Source organism: Callorhinchus milii, unplaced genomic scaffold, assembly GCF_018977255.1.
Source record: "Callorhinchus milii isolate IMCB2004 unplaced genomic scaffold, IMCB_Cmil_1.0 Scaffold14, whole genome shotgun sequence".
In the NCBI taxonomy this organism is placed as follows: domain Eukaryota; kingdom Metazoa; phylum Chordata; class Chondrichthyes; order Chimaeriformes; family Callorhinchidae; genus Callorhinchus; species Callorhinchus milii.
In genome coordinates this window covers 443,623-462,017 of record NW_024704755.1, presented here as the reverse complement: position 1 = coordinate 462,017, position 18,395 = coordinate 443,623, and the positions used below count along the sequence as shown (strand labels likewise).

The 18,395-nt window shown below is 48.4% G+C and overlaps 2 protein-coding genes across 7 annotated transcripts in view; one reads left to right on the top strand and one right to left on the bottom strand.

The window, feature by feature from the left end:
• Positions 1-7,669, top strand: part of garre1 (granule associated Rac and RHOG effector 1) — a 50,795-nt gene extending 43,126 nt beyond the window's left edge. For 5 of the 6 annotated variants that reach the window (XM_042340544.1, XM_042340542.1, XM_007907902.2 and 2 more), the window contains exons 10-14: positions 688-1,769; positions 2,204-2,369; positions 2,934-3,065; positions 3,318-3,396; positions 3,582-7,669. In XM_042340544.1, the coding sequence (XP_042196478.1) occupies positions 688-1,769; positions 2,204-2,369; positions 2,934-3,065; positions 3,318-3,396; positions 3,582-3,881 (1,759 nt within the window). In that variant the 3' untranslated portion in view covers positions 3,882-7,669. Of the gene's footprint in view, positions 1-687; positions 1,770-2,203; positions 2,370-2,933; positions 3,066-3,317; positions 3,397-3,566 lie in introns of all 6 variants that reach the window. The other variant, XM_042340545.1, reaches the window with a different exon arrangement.
• A 1,046-nt stretch (positions 7,670-8,715) lies between these two features.
• LOC103188067 (protein SSXT) lies at positions 8,716-15,030 on the bottom strand. Its single transcript, XM_007907906.2, has 9 exons — positions 14,920-15,030; positions 13,984-14,060; positions 13,307-13,391; positions 12,432-12,528; positions 11,327-11,506; positions 11,082-11,183; positions 10,773-10,874; positions 10,486-10,610; positions 8,716-9,673 (listed from the first exon to the last, which is right to left on the bottom strand). The coding sequence occupies exons 1-9, from the start codon at positions 14,986-14,988 to the stop codon at positions 9,647-9,649; spliced, it is 864 nt and encodes a 287-aa protein (XP_007906097.1). The 5' UTR covers positions 14,989-15,030; the 3' UTR covers positions 8,716-9,646.
• Positions 15,031-18,395: the final 3,365 nt, after the last annotated feature.

The following is an 18,395-nucleotide window of genomic DNA, read 5'->3' as shown; positions in this document are numbered from 1 at the left end:
AATGTTCCCTTGTACTGGACATAAGGATGTGAGCTTGTGAGGCCACCTTCTGGTGGTAACCAGTATGTACAGTCTGCGTTTAAATGGGGGGTGGGAGAGGGGAGAGATGTGTGAAAAACAGCCCCCTAAATAGCTGTGAGGAATGTAAGCTGTGTGCCAAGCTAATCAGTGAGCTCAGCCAGGGCTGTGTTGGTTTCCTCTGAGCTAAGGAGAGGAAAATTAATCAATTTGATATCATGAACCCTTTCTGTCAGGGAAAAGGAAGAAATGGAGAGGAGAAAATTGGTGTGGGGGAGAATCATTTTAGATTAGATGTGTTTATCCCCCTTGTATGTAGCAACATAAAGTTTGTCACTAATTGGTGCTGGGTAAGGAGTTGATCTGACATGCCCTGAACACAGGCTGTTTGCCGTTTCTGGTACCTGCCACAATGGGGGAAAGGATTGGTCTCAGGGTTGGACTCTATGATGTCCTCACAGAAGATATCTAGTCATTGTTTGACAGAATCATAGAAAGAGGTTATTTTGACCCCTTGTGTCTGTGCCAGTTCTCTGGAACAACTGCCCATTTACTCCCACTCCCCAATACTCATACCCCCCCCCCACACACACACACACTTTCATATTTCTCTTCCAACTATTTGTCTCATTCTCTTGGGTTATTATGATTTTGTTGTTAATGTCACAGAGAGCAAGTTTTGCCGAGCATTCAAATCCAGCTGCGACGAGAGAGCCCTGACTTTGGGGGTCACATTGACCTGCCCTCCGGGAACGGAACTGTTGTGAAGGCCTCTGGCGGGCTACAGAAGACCTTTGCGAAGCTGACGTCTCGTTTTACCAAGCGAGGATCGTGCAGCAGCAGTGCCAGCACTAGCAGCAGTGGCAGCTTCTCCATCCCCAGCACTCCTTCCAAAGGCGGCTTCTCCATCGGCAGCTCAGAGGAAGACAGGAAAGCCAAGGGCTCCAGCCAGACCGATCTCAGGCTGCAGAGCATCCTGAACATCGGCAGTTTCCCCAAGAGCGGAGATTCGTGCTTAGTGGCACAGGGGGCCTCCAGTCCCATGGTCAATGGCTTTTCACTGGACAAAAGGGAAAGCTTTTTTAAGGGGATTGAGGGCAAGGAAGAGCAAGGCATCAAGCTGCCCAGTGACCAGGAGATGCAAGACGTCATTGATTTCCTCTCTGGCTTTAACATGGGCAAATCGCAGCAGGCGTCACCGCTCACCAACAGGAGGAATTCGAGTGCATCGGCCGGGGCCCCAGAGCAGAAAGCAGCCGCACTGCAGCAGCCACCACCACCGGCAGCATGTCACGCTCCACTCCACCCCTCCCAGCACGTCCTACATCACCCGCACTCTGCACAAAAGCAGCAGCAATTGCAATATTATCAACATCTCCTCCAGCCCATTGGTCAACCACCGCCCCTCCCCCCACCCCCACCACAGCAGCCCCCCGCACCCCGACCACAGACTCCTCGAGTACCCGGGAAATGGCCAAATAGTCCCTCCCAGCAGCCACCACAGAGTGCAGCTGGTGTGTCCCCCCTCGGCCCTGTGGGCCAATGGAACAGCCCTGTTCACAATGACCTGAGCTCAGACCTGTACAGCCTGGGTCTCGTGGGGAATTACATGGACAGTATCATGGACAATGTCATGGCTGATATGTTGGGCCCGAAAGCAGGAAACACTAGGAACAACACCTGGCCAAACCGGGTCCAGAGCGACGGAGTGTTCGGAATGCTGGGAGACATCCTTCCCTTTGATCCTGCAGGTACAGTGTTTACATCAGGCAGGTTTTTAAATATGTCATCTGCTTCAGGCTTCCCAATAATTCTTTGGGCAAATGCACTGTGGCTTATGATGCTGAGCTTTAAGGCCAGGAAGGCCCTGGTCTAAATCTTCTGATCTTCACTAAGATTCAAGACAAAAGTATAAACTTGTGTGTGCATGCCTCCCTCCCTCTCGCCTGTCTACGCTTCTCTCCTCTCAGTCCATCACTGTATGTAATTTTCAAACTTAATCTATCACAGGATATTTTCCTCTCAACAAAGATGATTATCAAAAACTGACGGCTGTTAAATTAGCTCTTTGTCACTGAAGTAAACTGTTGAGCTTAAAGAATTACACGGATTATAATTACTTTGGAAAGAGTTGATTATGTGGGAAGCTTGACTGACTGATGGAATTTATTTGTTGCACACTCAGTTGGCTCTGACCCAGAGTTTGCCCGGTACGTGGCCGGGGTGAACCAGGTGATGCAGCAGAAACGGCAAGCACAGCACGTGCGGCGTCACAGCACCGCTCGCACCAACTGGCCGGTGTCTGACGAGCCTCACAGGACTTGGCAGCCTCCCGAGTACTTCACAGAGGGGTACGTTTGTGCAGCAGTGCTCGAGGTGTGCGCAAGGCCGTGACTAATAATTCACATATTGCCAGTCCAGCAACACTTGGACCTTGTTGAAATGCTGCCCATTTGCAAGCTCAGCGAGGAGCATGTGTCATCATTATTGCATCATCATTGTCACCAGTGGGATGGCGCTGGGGCACCGTAGACTAGATCACCTCACGTTCAGCATCTTTGCTTTTGCCTTGTTATTGTTAATGTTACAGTCCGGTGGAGCTGTTTTGCCTACAAACAGTCATTACACTTGGCAGCAATTATCCCTGAAGTACTTTGAGATGATTGGACAGTTATGTCATTACAAGTTTATCTCTCTATCCTCACTATTGCTTGTACCTGGTCAATGAATTCTCTTCAGGGTTACACTCACATCCAGTAGATGGAACACAAGCATCATTTTCCCATTTCTCTTTTTCCCCACCCTCTCCAAAAACACCAGAGCTCATACACTAACTTCCAGCAGCCTCCAGGCTGAGACACTGCTCACATTGTAGTCTGAATCTGAACAGGTGGATGTTCTTCTGATTTTTACAGGGATGTGGTGAGCTGGTCTGGGACCCAGGGGGACTCTGCCAGCTCCAGCGATGAGACCTCCTCTGTTAATGGGGATAGTTTGTTCTCCATGTTCTCAGGGCCTGACCTTGTTGCTGCTGTCAAACAGAGGAGGTAAGACACTCTTAATTGTGAAGCAGACACTGAGGTAACTGAGGTAATCACTGTATACAAGGGGGGAAGCGTCAGTGAGGCTGAGATATTTGAAAGGGAATTGGATAAGTATTTGAAGAGAAACCGTGTAAAAGTGTATGTGGAAAGCGCAGAGGGTTGGATTTGGAATGGATAATGTTTAAGTGTGTATGTGAGTATTGTGTGTGTGTGCACAAGTGTTTATGCAACTTACCATTCTTTCCTTGTGCTCAGGAAACACAGCAGTGGCGAACACGAGACTTCCACTTTACCATCTCCTCCTCTCTTATCCACACTCGATGATCTTAGCCAGGTACAGTAACAAGACCCTCTTTCTGTAGAGCATTGGGGTTTATAACTGTTTGCTATTGAGTGATGATTGTGTGATTTCTATTGCCTTTGGGAGGGAGCGGGAGAGGGGGATGTGGCTAAGGGATGTGCATGTTATCTAGGTTATCTATCACTGTATTACACCAATTACAGCAATTTCTTTGACAGGATAACAAAACCAAAACTTGGCCTCCTAAAGCACCGTGGCAACACTCAGCCCCTCTGAGCAGCCAGAGTACCTCTTTGTACCAGATGAATAACCCAGTCAGTCAGTGGAACGACTCCATGCAGATTCTCCAGCCTCCTGTGTGGTCCACTGCCAGCGATGGCTCTCCTTCTACAGGGATCTCTTCCAGCTTCTCCTACTCACAGCAGCAACAGGCTTCCCAGCACAAAGCCATGAACAAAGGCTTCAAATCTTACCCTGTCAAACAGGAGCGGAGGCAGTCCTATCTGCACCAGTATTGAGCTTTCAGAATGAATTGGGAAGGGGATCTAGGCGTTTCCCTGATGCTGAGAAACAGATAGTCACATGCTGGTCAGTGCTTCCATGCGTAGCCCCTCGTTATGTGTTCTATGCTTTTAAGTTGCTGGTTGGAAACACTTGGTAACTCACCAGTTGTAGGATTTCCCCCAATATCAGTAAGTTAGTGAGGCCCTAGCTCCCAAGCGGGAATCCCAGCCAGTCTGCAGTGGCACACCGCAGGGCTCCTCTGGGCAGCAGGTTAAAGGCAGAACGTGATAAACAGTGGCACCTGGCAGCATGAGGAGGTTATGTGGAATCTCATTCCAGCATTCGATCCAACATGTGCAAAAAGGATGAGCCAAATGAGTTCCCTGGAAGGACAGCGTAATTAATCATTGTTCATTGTGAGTTGCTGGATTTGTGTCCTGAGGTTTGAGGTTTTCACTTTATTGTTCTGGGCTTTTCCTGTTTTAGAAGCAGACCAGGATGTTCAGTGTGTCGCTGCTTACAGACCGTTGTTTCTGGAGAAATAATACTTTGCACCTATCTCTATAACCTGACTCTGGGCAGTACCCTGGCACTGTGCTTGAATACAGTTGTATAAATGACTCAAGATTAAGCTACAAAAGATTATTTAAATATGAGAGCTGCTCAAACTGTTTATACTTGTATTGAAAACCTGTTTAAAAAACCATCTAATTTTTTTGTACTTTTTTAATTTTATTTTTATAAATAGTTAATCGTGGTCTGTAGGGACTCGAGCAAAAGAGAATGGGGCTGGGGGTGCAAGTTCAGTGGGTCAGGTCAATGAATCACTTTCTCTCCATGAAGTGTCCACAGCTGCCAAATAATAACACAACAGGTTAAGCTCCATTGGGACCTGGCTGAGCACTCGGTATGTTTACCTAGTTACTCGCTTGCAGCTAAGTTCCAGTTTGAGAGTTGGGAAAGAAAGAAAAGTTACACATTTCCCCTGAACAAGCTGATGTCGTGCCTCAGCTCTGGCTAGTAAGAAGCCAGCGAGGAACCTCAGTCAGTGGGAAGGAGCCAGCAGCTGTTCTCAGATCTGTCACTAAGCTCAAGTCTTGAATTCTTCTCCTGAATCTGCCGGCTCTGACCCGAGTGATGGAGCCTGCGATAACAACGTCAAACTACACCTCCTGTCTGAGCTCAGCTGCTTTTATATTTTTTATCAGATTATTTTGGTTCCTCCTTAACCTGATTTCATCCACAGCCAGTGAGGTGTTTGGTCTCAGTCATCAACAGATGTTCCTGTTCCATGAAGCTGCAACCCCCACCCCCCCACCATCCCCGAGTCCACTGTGAAGGGCGACCTTGTGTTGCAGATCTGGCCTCTGTTCCCCTCAGACAATAATGTGGACAAACTTATATCTTTAAACAATCTGGACAAAAATTACTTTTTCAATATTTATTCCCTACACATTGCAAAGTGGCCTCCTATACCTATTCCTACAGCTATTCCTATAGCTGTGCCTATAGCTACAGCTGTGCCAATGAAACAGGGTTTGGAGTTTGGTTGTGGGGTGTTTCTTCACGTTTCTGTTTGCAGTTGTGAATTTGCACATTGCTAGTGTTTCACTGTTGGTGTATTGCAGCTGTATTCACTGTTGCAATCAGACCTGCTGGTCTTTCGCTTTGTTCACCACTTTGAACGTTCACCGCTTTAAAGGAGTGTGGGTATGGATCACAGGCAAGTGAGTTTAGGTGGAGAATGCTGATCCATCTCTCTAAGGTAAATTAGGGTTGTTCCCAAGATGACCTTTTCTTTAGGGGTTGTGGAAAGATACGGCTGAGTTTGGGAGAATAGTTTAGCAGAAGAATAGTCTGGCATGAGTAATTGCTTTGCGTTTAAACACGTTTCTGTTACAGGTCCATAAACTGCAGTTTTTCCTGAGTACGGTTTACTTCCACTTATTAACGCATCTTTTCAGTCATTTTTCAAACCTTTTCACATCCATTTACCTTTCTTTTTTGGGGAGGAGGGAGTGTGGAGGTTTATCAGATTTCTCCAGTGCTGCTGTTAATCTCTGTGCCCTGAGCTGAGCACGTCAGATTTAATCACTCAAATGCTTGTGATCAGTGGATTTGTAGGGAACGCTCTGCCCTTGGTTGGCCTCAGCTCGGGGTGTAAACCTTGGCACTGTTAGCCTCATTCCTGTACCTATTTCATATTTTAGTATGTTCATTCACATCCACAATTGATGTTAAAAACTACAGAGAGAGATGGCACTCTGATCTGGGTCTGGTTGTTTGGATGTGGAACGGGAACTTAGATTTGTAACTTTTTGCTGAGATTCTTTCACCTTTCTACCACTTTATACATTATTCTGGTCTTCGCTGCTGAGAGTATCTTGCCCACTGTCAGAGTAAGTACTCGTCAGGATGCCAATGAGAACTGTTTCTCTCCCACTCCCCCACCCTTCCTCCATGGTGAGCCTTGTTCACTGCAGGGCTGGGGAATCAGATCTCCCCATTGCCCATCACAATGTTGTCCATTATCTCCCCAGGGAAAGGAGCCACAGTGTGGCTCTGCCCTTGACAACAGTGGAGAGTGTGGAGCAGATTCCCCTCCTGACCAGGGGCCCTGTGGATCAGTGTAAAGTGGGGGAGGAGCGGCTGTAGGAAATGAGTCTGCAATGAAGTGCATGGGTGTAGTGGATAGTTATTCCATTGAGGACTGGAGGGTATTTTTACACTTTAAATATTAAATAAAAAATCCTACGTCTAATTGGCATGTGTTGTGCAGAATGACTTTTCCAATTAGAGGGACTAACACTTACTTAAACATAGCGTTGATATTTCTTGTATAAATACATCAACAGTATTAATCTTATTTTTGTATTTTCTAAAGTCATATTACATCACTGTATATTTTAAAACATTTTTAGTAAACATGGGTTTAAAAAGTGCATTTGACTAACTTGGTTATACTGTTCAATCCTGTTTTACAATGAAGATAACTGAAAGCACATGCTAGTCCATGTGTCTACAAATCCTACCAACAAGTTAACTTACCAAAAAGCTGTGCAGAATCCTAATCAAATCCTGGAAATAATGGGTCTCTGGAGCTGGCGATGGGGAGCTTTCCTGTAGTAAACCGCTTGCTCCTCAAGTCCGGAATGTTATCTCCTTGTGTAGGGCTGCTACTCTGTGCTTCCAAAATCCACCTGGACTCTCGCTCTCCATGCACAGTTGCCGTTGTTCTTCATTATTTATAGTAAATCAGTCAAACTGTTCTCCACTGTTCATTACCAATGTGTGTTGTGGGTTGGGGGGATTCTGGAGGGGGAAGAGGGCATTACATCTTTTTATAAAATCACTTGCCAAGTGACCAAACCTGTGATCAAACCAAGTAGTTTGAGTAGTTCTTTTATTGGGAAAAACGCAAACTTTTTTTGTTTATCCACCATCCAACACCCTCTCCCCCACACCCTTTCTTTGGGTGGGGGGGCTTCTGTGTAGCATAGTGGTTTGTGCCATTGTTTGGAGGGCACAGTACCTGCACAGGGAGGTGTATGCTGCTTGGTTCCAGGCATTGACTGGCTAGAGGCTGGAGTCCGGGGCTGGGGCCTGGAGCCCGGGGCTGGAGCATGATTTCATAAACAAACCTTAGATTGCCTGCTGTTGGTTATGTGCACCTGAATCCACTTTTCAAGCTGGCTGAAATGACTGGTTCAAAGGCCAACAGGACAGGGAGCACAGTAGAGCGACCCCGATCTTAAAGTAATGAGTCCTACAAACACCTGGCCACAGAACACAGGCCAATGTGGGCCTTGGAAGTGTCAGGTAGCAGTCTGTGTTTGTGCTGTTTCAGACGCCGATGTTGCCTGTATTTATGTTGTAATACATTGACACCATTTTAGTAAGAGAATTTTTTAAAAATGAACTACTTACCTTGTTTACAGAAACCTTTTTGCTGTACAGACACTTTTTATAGTTAAGTGCTTTGCACAATCAGATAGTATTGGTTGCATTGTATCTTCAAATTCTTTTTCAATCTGAAGGCTTTAAACCCTATAACTGTCCCTGCTTGGGCTTGACGGATGGTTTTGTTTCTCAATCCCCAATGCTAGGTGTCCAGTGATCTGGTTACTGGTGCCATCACACCTAGTAACACCATTCAGTCCTAGATATACCTACATTCTCCAAAGTGTGTATGGGGGGTAAGGGGTTCTGCTAGCTGGGAATCTATGTGTGGAAGAGAACTGTTTAGTTTTGGAGGTGTTAATGGAGTAAATGGTGCTGGAAGCCACAACTTTGCCTCTCCCCGACATTGCCAAGCGGGTTGCGGACCCCAGTCTGTGGCAATCATCCAGAAGCGAGGGGAGGGGGGGATTTTATCAGAGCCATCCTGTCGTGCCCTTTCAATGTTGACCTTGGTAGATGCTGTAAATGTGTTGATATTCTTCAGATCCCCACAAAGTGTCGTTTTTCCTCCACCAATGCTGTAAGGCACTTGGTGCACAGACGAGTCTTGCCATTATTACACTTTGAAGTTCCTTTGCTCGCTCTGCAGGTGCCCAGGGCGTGGCTTCCCTCGTCCCCAATGCACTCGCTGGGTGTGGAGAGCAAACCCCAAACTGGAATTGTAATTTTTGTATTATCATTTATGGCTTCTGTAATTAAGAATTGCTTTATTAAAGATGTACATTTAACATATTTTCTGTACTTTGGTTTTGCCAGCTGTTCCTTGCCGCTCTCTTCCAGACACCAGCGGAGGAGCCTGGATTGTGCTATTTCTGTAAATTGCCGAGAGATTAATCAGCACTTGCTGTCATGCGCTGGGAAAGGGATATTCACATAAAGACTGATGAATTGAGTTCTAAAGTCAGTATTTATTTAGAATTATCTATTCCACAACAGTAAATAACTTGTGAAGTCACCGAACACCCTGCTTCGAACCCTGGTCACTCAGTGCGTGCCTTTCCAGGACACATCAGTTGAGGTGATGGGTCGAGTTGTCCTGAGGTATGATCAGCTTGCTGCAGTTGAAAGCCTTGCAAGTCAAAACATTTCAAAGTGCTTAACATGGAATTGTTGTCCAGTGTAGTGACTATTTGGCAGCCAGTTTGCACACAAAAGGTTCCACAAACAACCAGGAGGTGAATGAGCAAGTTATCTGAAGGATTATCGGCCAATAGTCCTCTTTTCCAATAGACCTTTAACCGTCAACATTAAAAACAAGCACATGGCAAATGGGTTCCCAATTTGTGTTTCTGCTTGAAGATGGAAGATTTGTTTGGGGGGGGGGTGGATGGGAGGTGAAGAGAGAGAAATTGGCAGATTTAGGGGGTTGGGATTTGAAGGTAAAGTTCTGTGCTGGGGGTAGGGAGGGTGTCATTGGTTTAAGACCAGGACCTGCCTAATGTAGATTTTATAAAGGGAGAGAATCGCTTCCTCTCCTTTTCCCTCTTTACAGGTTAGAAAGGAGGAAAACTATGGTCCCTGCACTGCCACACAGACTGAAGCTCAGCTATGTGCTGGGTTAGCTGATAGCTGTCAGGAGTGACGAGTGCTGTAGCATGGTGAGGAGGGAATGTGAGGGCCACTACTCCCACTTAGCCCAAGGTACGTCTATGGACCTTGTCACTGTGGGGAGTGACATGGCAAAACGAACAAACTATTATAAATTCAGTTTTCTGACAAACATTTAATATCATCCCACAGCGACTAGTGTGAAATTCGTCCGTCCATTCATTCAATCCGTCTTCAGTGCAAAAGCAGCCATGGCTGGGGCTGCGAGGCTTTACTGATGGCTCCCGTACTGCCCACCCTGCAGGGGAAACCTCATTACACATAGTCTCACTGTAACACACGCCCCCACCCCCCGACTCACGCTCTCACTCTAACACACGCTGCACCCCCACACACACACTAAAGTCCCCCCCCACCACACACACACTCATGCACATACACACGCTCACTCTAACCCCCCCCACACACTCACCCCCCACATACACACTCTCACTCTAACCACACACACACACTTTCTTAATGCCGCCCACTCACCCACACATTCTCACTCTAACCCCACACACACACTTTCTCTTAACGCCCCCCATTCACCCACACACTTTCTCACCCCCATCCACACACAGAGAGACTCCCTCACCCCACCCTCCCAACACACACACAGGCACACTTGCCATGTACTTGATTGAGATGGAAAAGAACTTGTGTTTCTCTTGCATCACAACAGTAATTAATGTCGATGACTTTTGTAGGAAAACCTGGCAGCTGTTTGTGCTGAACCAGTTCCACAAGCCATGAGGTGAATACACGACAGTCAGCCAAGACACTGGGGAAATTTCCCTTCTCTTTTCCAATCGTGCCAGTCTAAGTCCACCTTAAGAATAGGCAGGTGGACTGTGGTTTAACATCTCACCTGAAGATTGGGGCAAGAGTTTAATAAAGTCCCTTCAAATGTCAGATCCCAGAGAGGGTGTAGACCCCAGTGTCCGGTTATCGGGGTTGCCCTTGTGAAATCACCCCCCACCCCCCGATTTGTCCACGTACCATCTCAGTGACTGGGTAATAGAATTGAACTGCCTGATTACAGCTGGTGTAAGGCCCAGCGCTCTGTACCTGGCTGTACTGGAACATCTGCGGCTGTTGCCCTGTGTTCTGAGGCCTGAACACCACGTACTGCTGCCCGGCTTCCTGCGGCTGCTGCATGTTCAGGTATTGTCCCTGAGCGCTTTGTGCCAAACCTACAGAAAGTGTGGACTCTTAAGTTAATGATCAGTGACCTGACACCAGCCTGGCCCTTACAACTGGCGACATTCAGCCAAAAGACAAATGTCAACAATTTCACCAGCTCATTTAGTCATTTTTGCACTTCTACACAACAGAAAGAAAGGTCTAGAACTCACTGAATTCCTGTGGAGTGCCAGCAAACTGCTGCTGTACACTGTACTGCTGGTAACTGGGCATCTGCTGTGACTGGCCCTGCGGCGCTCCATACCAGCTCACCCCTGTAACACACAAACAAACAGCCTGATGTCAGGCTCAGCACACCCACACCAAGAGGGATAATCAGCAACACACACACAAACACACAGGTGACTGTTCAGAGGGACAGTTGGTGGGCAGAGCCACCCTGGATGGCAGGGCTGGTGTCCCAGTAAGCATGTGCAAGGTATGACCATTAAAGCCGGCTCTGGATCCCGCGGTCACATTACCTTCGTTATAAAGCGGTCGGTTCATTCCCTCTGCCACCGCGGGAACCTGGTTGTACTGGCCGTTAAAGAAATCTCCCTGTGGTCCTCGCTGCTGGCTAGGAACTGCCAGGAATAGAGAGAGTCAGGAACTTACAGCAAACAGGATAGACATCACTGTCCACAAACAACAGCTGTTCATATTATGCCTTTGTGTGGGGTGGGGGGGGGATGTGTTGCACAGGAGAGGGTGTGCGGGGCAGTAATACCTGGGCCTGGCTGCCCCGCTGGCTGTGTGAGGCTGCCCAGTGGCTGTCCTGGATTCCCTCCCTGTTCCGCAGGCTGCAGGTTTTGTGATATGGCGACAGCTTGGCTGAAGCCTCCCACGTTGACATGGCAGCCGGCATTGCCCACCATCAGCTGGTTGTGAGGCAGCAGGTCACTGGTGCCTGAGCGCAGAGCAAACTCAGAGTTAGGCTTTCCCGTTTCCCAGCGGTTTCCCCCACCCTCTCAGTGTGCCCAATATGGCATCTTGTCTGCTACCCTCCCAAAAACCCACGCAGTGTTATAGGACCTGATGAGACAATGTGGAAGGAGCTTCACTGTATATCTGACCCTTATGTATGTTACAGGAATTGCTGCATTGAAATAGGCCATTTGACCCAGCTAGTTCCTGTCAATATTTATACTCCACACCAGCCCCCACCTCTCCTAACCCTCTCTCCTAGACCTAAACCCTCTTCTGTATGTTATTGCCTCTTATATTTATGCCCCTTGTTCTGGACTCACCAACAAATAATAATAACCTAACAACACCGACCCTTAAACCCCTCAATCAGGTCCCCTCTCGATCATCTCAACTCCAGAGAGGAAATCTCCAACAAGTCCATTCTTTCCTGATAGCTGTATCCACTGATACCTGGTAAATCTACACTGTCCTTTTTCTCTCTCTAATGCTTCTCTCCTTCCCGTAATGTGGCAATCAGAGCTTACACAATACTTCAAATTGGTCTGCAAAGGGTTATATAATATAACATTAATAAATTGGTCACTTCAATCCACGACTGTTTGTGGGGACGCTGCTGTGCGCAATTCGCTGCATGTTTTGCCCACAAAATATACAATCAATTCACTTTACAGTCTATTCTGTGAAGCGCTTTGAGATGTCCCGAAGACGTGAAAAGTGCTATATCAAATGCAAGGATTATTATTATTTCTCTGTTTGTCCTCTGTTCCTCTGACTAGATCTCTGCATCTTCCTGGCCTCACTCTGTGATGCTGTCCATTCACACTCCCCACCGCCCCCACCCCCCGGTCGGGATGTAGGTTTAGGGATTCACTCGCAGTCTTGAGGCTGTGGGAGCTGACCCTTACCAGGCATTAGATTAGTGTGTGGTCCAGGGGGGGGGGTCCCACTCCCCATGGGGTCTACACTCCCCCCGGAGCCTGTGGGCATCGCCTGACCCAATCCCTGAAGAGAAGAAAACCCAAATTACAAACCCAAGTCATCATATTCTGCCGTTCATGCAGCCACTGTCACATGCACACACACAGCAACCACACGCAACCAGCACATGCCACCGTCACACAGCTAGCACACGCCACTGTCACATGCACATAGGACGGCAAACAGATGCCAACGGTTGTCCAACACAAACATTGTAAACAAATCTTACTAAGTTTCTGTGGGTTCCCTACTCACTCAATTTTTCCATTAGATCACAAGCAAACACATCGAGTCAATAAGTTCTTTTTAAATTGAGAAAGCCGAGGGTCAGAGAGAGAAGAGGAAATCAGTTTCGTAGACTTGAAGTGTTAGAAAAGCAGAGGAGATGCTGCGATGAGTTTGGATTCTCAGTGAGGATGACGAGAGAGAACAACAAGATTTCATTTATAGAGAGCCTTTCACGTCGGGAGGACGTCCAAAAGGCGCTGGACAGTTGAGTTGGGACCCGAGCAGGGGGGAAATGGTCAGGGCGAGAGGAGGGAAGGGAGGGAGCGAGGAGGGGGTAGAGAGTTGAGAGGGGAGCTGAAGGCTCGGTTGAAGAGTTGACAGAATTTGGGAGGAACAAGAGAAGAAGGTTCACAAACAGCAATGACCAGAGTATCGATGGAAATAAGAGACCAAGATAGGATGCAATGGTGAATTATTAGAAGCTGAAAGTAAGAGAAAAGGATTTCCTGATCTCTTCTGGACAATCTGGAATATTCCTTCCTCACAGAGTCTGTTCTCCCAGAGCCACACTCACCACGGGCTGAGGACTTGGTGCATTCTGGCTGGAGTCTGCGATGGTGGCTAAGTAGATGAGGTTCCTGTGTAGAATCTGCTGGTACCTGGGCAAAAGGCAAGTGGCAGAGCAGACATTAACGTCCCATTACAGAAATACTTTACAACAGAACTGGTCAGAATCTTAATCTGAATCGTTATGCTCAGAGCACGGTGCTGCAGCAGAGAACAACAGTCCCTCAAATAAAGCCACTGCGCTGTGTGGGCGTTAAGACTTACAGAGCTGGAAGGTCCCAGGCTTGATCTTTAGTCTGCATTAGCTGATTTTCTTCTGCCCACAGTTGGGGGGAGGGTGGAAGCTACCTGTTCCTCATGGCTGTCCCCACTCTCTCCAGTCATAATTTGGTTCATGGACTTGAAGGGGGACGAGGAGAGATTAAAGTAAAAAGAATCTTTTCCCCCATTTGATCCTCCAGTATTACCTGACTCTCTCCCACTCACCTGCCTGCTGATCTGGGAATAGAGGGGGAGGGGGGTAATATAAACACCGGCACGGACTAGTTGGACCGAAGGCCTTGTTTCTTTGTTGTGGTGGTCTACCTCGTCAGGTTGCTTTTTGCCTTAAGTCAACTTCTAACCCATTCAGACAGGTACCAGAACGCCACCTCCCAACGTGAGATAATGAACCGAAGTACTCACTGTGTGCACTCGGCCGCCTTCCCTTTGTTCTGATACTCCACAATGCACTGAATCAGCTGATTGTTCTCATCCAGTAACTGACAACAGAGAAACCCGGGAGGGGGGTTACACCCCACACACTGACCCTGGGGGGGGTTACACCCCACACACTGACCCTGGGGGGGGTTACACCCCACACACTGACCCTGGGGGGGGTTACACCCCACACACTGACCCTGGGGGGGGTTACACCCCACACACTGACCCTGGGGGGGGTTACACCCCACACACTGACCCTGGGGGGGGTTACACCCCACACACTGACCCTGGGGGGGGTTACACCCCACACACTGACCCTGGGGGGGGGTTACACCCCACACACTGACCCTGGGGGGGGGTTACACCCCACACACTGACCCTGGGGGGGGTTACACCCCACACACTGACCCTGGGGGGGGTTACACCCCACACACTGACCCTGGGGGGGGTTACACCCCACACACTGACCCTGGGGGGGGTTACACCCCACACACTGACCCTCCGGGGCGCTGCCCGGGGGGGGGGGCTGCCCGGGGGGGGGGGGGCTGCCCGGGGGGGCGCTGCCGTCAGGCGGTGTTTCAGGGGCGGGTGGTGTGGTTTAGCTGCTCAGACCCCGGGGCCGGAGCCGCCTCTCCGGTCTCGGCCGCTGAGGGAGAAGTCCGGATGTCTGAGGCCCTGAACGGTGACGGGAGCGCGGGTCAGGCCCGGCGCTGGGCCCGGGGGTCAGGCCCGGGGGTCAGGCCCGGGGGTCAGGCCCGGCGCTGGGCCCGGGGGTCCGGCCCGGCGCTGGGCCCGGGGGTCCGGCCCGGGGGTCCGGCCCGGGGGTCAGGCCCGGCGCTGGGCCCGGGGGTCAGGCCCGGCGCTGCCGCACATTCTCAGACCGGCGCCTCGCGACCCGACTCCGGGCCTCGGACTCACCCGCTGGATGGTGGACGGGTTAATCTCATACTTTCCCCGGAGTCTCGGAGGCACGAAAACCACAGACATGGCGGCCCCAACCGCCACTCCCGCTTCCCGCTGCAGCGGCGCCTCCTGGCGGGGAACACCGACACTGCACCGGTGGGTTTGTGTGTATATTATGTGTGTATTGTGTGTGTATTGTGTGTGTGTATATTTCTGTGTGTGTAACAGGAGGTGTTGTTTATCTGCTGTACTCGTGGAGTCCTGTAGCTCAGTGGTTAGAGCACTCGCTTTGCAAGCGAGAGACCTGAGTTCAATTCCAGGCAGAGGGCGAAACCTCGGGCAAGTTTCCTTACTCCACACAGAGCCTAATAATAATCCTCCAAAACAATACAATAATAAATTGGTCATTTTCAATCTGTTTGTGGGACATTGCTGTGCGCGATTGGCTGCCGCGTTCGCCCACAAATATACAGTCAATTCACTTTACAGTGTACTCTGTGAAGCGCTTTGGGACGTCCTCCCGACGTGAAAAGCGCTATATCAAATGCAAGGATTATTATTATTATTATTATTACTATCTGCTCAGTCTGCCCTCTGCATCTAATCCCAATCTCCTGCCCTTTCTTCCCTCGGGGTCTGTGCCTGTACAGTTTCCCCATTATATTCCCTTGATCTTTGACAACAACTTGCATTTATATAGTCCCCCCTCACTTGGGTGGCGTCCCAGAGAGCTCAAGACCCTTTTTTAAGGGTCATTCATTACTATTAAGGGAATTTTTTAAAAATTCACAAGTTTGAACACTCTGAGCTCTGCAAACTTCCTGTAAATTCTTACTGTCATTTGTTACTGTACAGACTGTTGGTTTGGAGGATGGAAAAGAGTAATGCAATTGTGCGTTTTTCCCGCCGTAAACAGTTGAAACAGGCGATGGATACTTGGGAAGTAGAAATATCAAAGGGTCCCATGAGAAGGCGAGCCAGTGGGATTTGGGGAGTGAGTAGCTACATCCCCCCCCCCCCCGCCCCCTCCACCCCTCCCCCACCTTCTGCCACTCTGCCCCCACCCTCTGGTACTCCATCCCACAGTCCCTCTGCCTCACCCCCCCCCTCCCTTCCGTCCTCAAGACTCATCTCAAGACCCTCCTCTTCAACAGTGCTTTCGATCACCCTCCTTTCCTCCACCGCCCGCCCTCCACCCTCCCTCACCCCAGTTTGGGTCTGAAACAATGCCTGTCCAGGACCTTGGGATGTCCTCCCGACGTGAAAGGCGCTATACAAATGTAATTTTGTTGTTGGTTGTACTATGAAACTTCCTTGGGCCAAATATTTCCTGTTCCAATTTCTACAATCTCAAGCCGGGTACTTACAAAAGCTTTGAGAAATGTGACTTTCTGTACTAGCAATGGTCATTGAAAGGTTTGCTTCATTACTGTCGCCCCCCCCACCCAAATAATAGCAAGATCTTGTGTTTTCTTTCAAAAACAGCAATCTGCTCTGCCATTCAGTCATCCTCATTCCAGTTAGAAGAGATTACAAATCATGGTTGAAGATTTTAACTCTGCTGTTGAGTATTCCCTTTGTTTTCAACATGAAGCAAAAAGATTTAAAACCTGGTAATCCCATGGGGTGTTCATAATAATCCACGTGTTTGATAGAATACTTTATTACATTTGTATAGCGCCTTTCATGTCAAGAGGATGTCCCAAGGTGCAGGAGTCAGGGATTTGGACCCGAGCTGGGGAAGTTGGGGTCATGGAGCCTGGTGCAGGAGAGGACACGAGCTGCAGAGATCTGGATGATCTGCAGCTTGTGGAGGGAAGAGTTGGGAAGGTCGACGAGGAGGGAGTTTGCGAAGTTGAGCCTAGATGTGATAAATACAGAGCCTATAATGTTGAAATGTCTCAAAGAGCTTCAAAGCTAAAATGCAACGACTGTTTATATGGAGCAATGATAATCAGGTTATAAATGGTAACAGTGAACATTTCTGTGGAGTGGGTGGGTTATGCACAATATTTTGTTGCAACCATTACTTAATAGACAGACCCAAAGAACAGTGGCATTTACTGAACAATGGTTTATTCTCATTACTAAATAAAAACCTCACGGCAGGACAGTGAGGCATACAGAAGGTACACCATGCTGTAAATCTCTGGGTTGAAGAAACACCAACAAATCAGGTTGATAGCCAGAGCTTTTGGGGAGAGCGGAATGGGGGGTGGGAGGGGGGAGAAGAGAAAACGAAAAAAAGAAAGCAACTTTATACTTCATGGCATACAGTCTCTGTATTTACACAAATTCTGCTTATGGGACATTCACTCCCAGTAACCAGTTCACACTTTATTGCTACAATCAGCAGCTTTTATACATACCTCCCCCCACCCCTCGCTCACCCCTTTATGATTGTGTGGGCTCCTCAGGCTGCTGTTAGCATGTAATAACAAAACATATGTGTGCTGGTTGAAACATTGTAATCGTGTCACTGTACAGGGCCCCTTTCTGTGCTATTGGGAAAGGCAATAGCTGGAACAAGTGCAAGGGTGAGGGAGTTTAAAATGTGTGCAACTCTCCATTTACAGCAACAGTTGACCCATTGCATCCCACGTGCAGGTGTAACAGTGCAGCAGTGGGATATCAGCTCAACAGCTGGGGTTTATAGCTCACGTGCTGATACTGTATTAATAGCTCGTCCCTCTCCCCATACTAATCAGCTTCCTTTGTCACTGAAGCTTCAGGATAAGGATGGAAACAGAAATCAGGATCTGGTCATCGCAACACAATCTCTTTTGGCAAATGTTGTTCCCCATTACACAGAGATCAGAGGCTCAGCTCCTGGACCAGAGGTTTGCTGTCTCCATCACAAATTCACACAGAACACCAACATCTTCACAATGCCACGGAAGTGCTTACCAAATGTTCAGGTGCTAAAACGTGGTGAAAGCACTATTAGTAGGCCAGTTACTAACACTCTCTCTGCAAGCAACTGTCCTCATCCTGAGTTTTCCTGTTCACTCATTTTAATCAACCTTTGTGTTTATTTTCAGTTGGAATGCTCCAGCCCGTGGCAACGCTTTAATAATTCAATGCTAACAGCTAGTTGTGTTCATCCAGGTTATCAGGTCACGGACACAACAACCCCCACACACCGTTTAATACGGTCAATAAGCAGAATAATCTTCTGTAGAAAGTTCGGAGCCTGCAATTCAAACCGAGCAGCTCGGCTTTTGTATAATCGTCAGCACACGCTAGATGCTAACACTGCCTCAAACCTTCTGCCAGACTTCCTGATTGAATATTTAGTGTGCAGTTTTCTTCTAATGATAATATTTTAGAGCTACATTAGCTGGTGAGTGTGCTGAGTGCTGTGGCTAATGATAATCCTTTGTTTGATACAGCACCATAACATCTTCAAGCCATCTCAAAACGCTCCACAGCCTATACTGTAAAGTGAATTTTGTGGGCGAAACACAGCAGCCGATTGCGCAGGGCAGTGT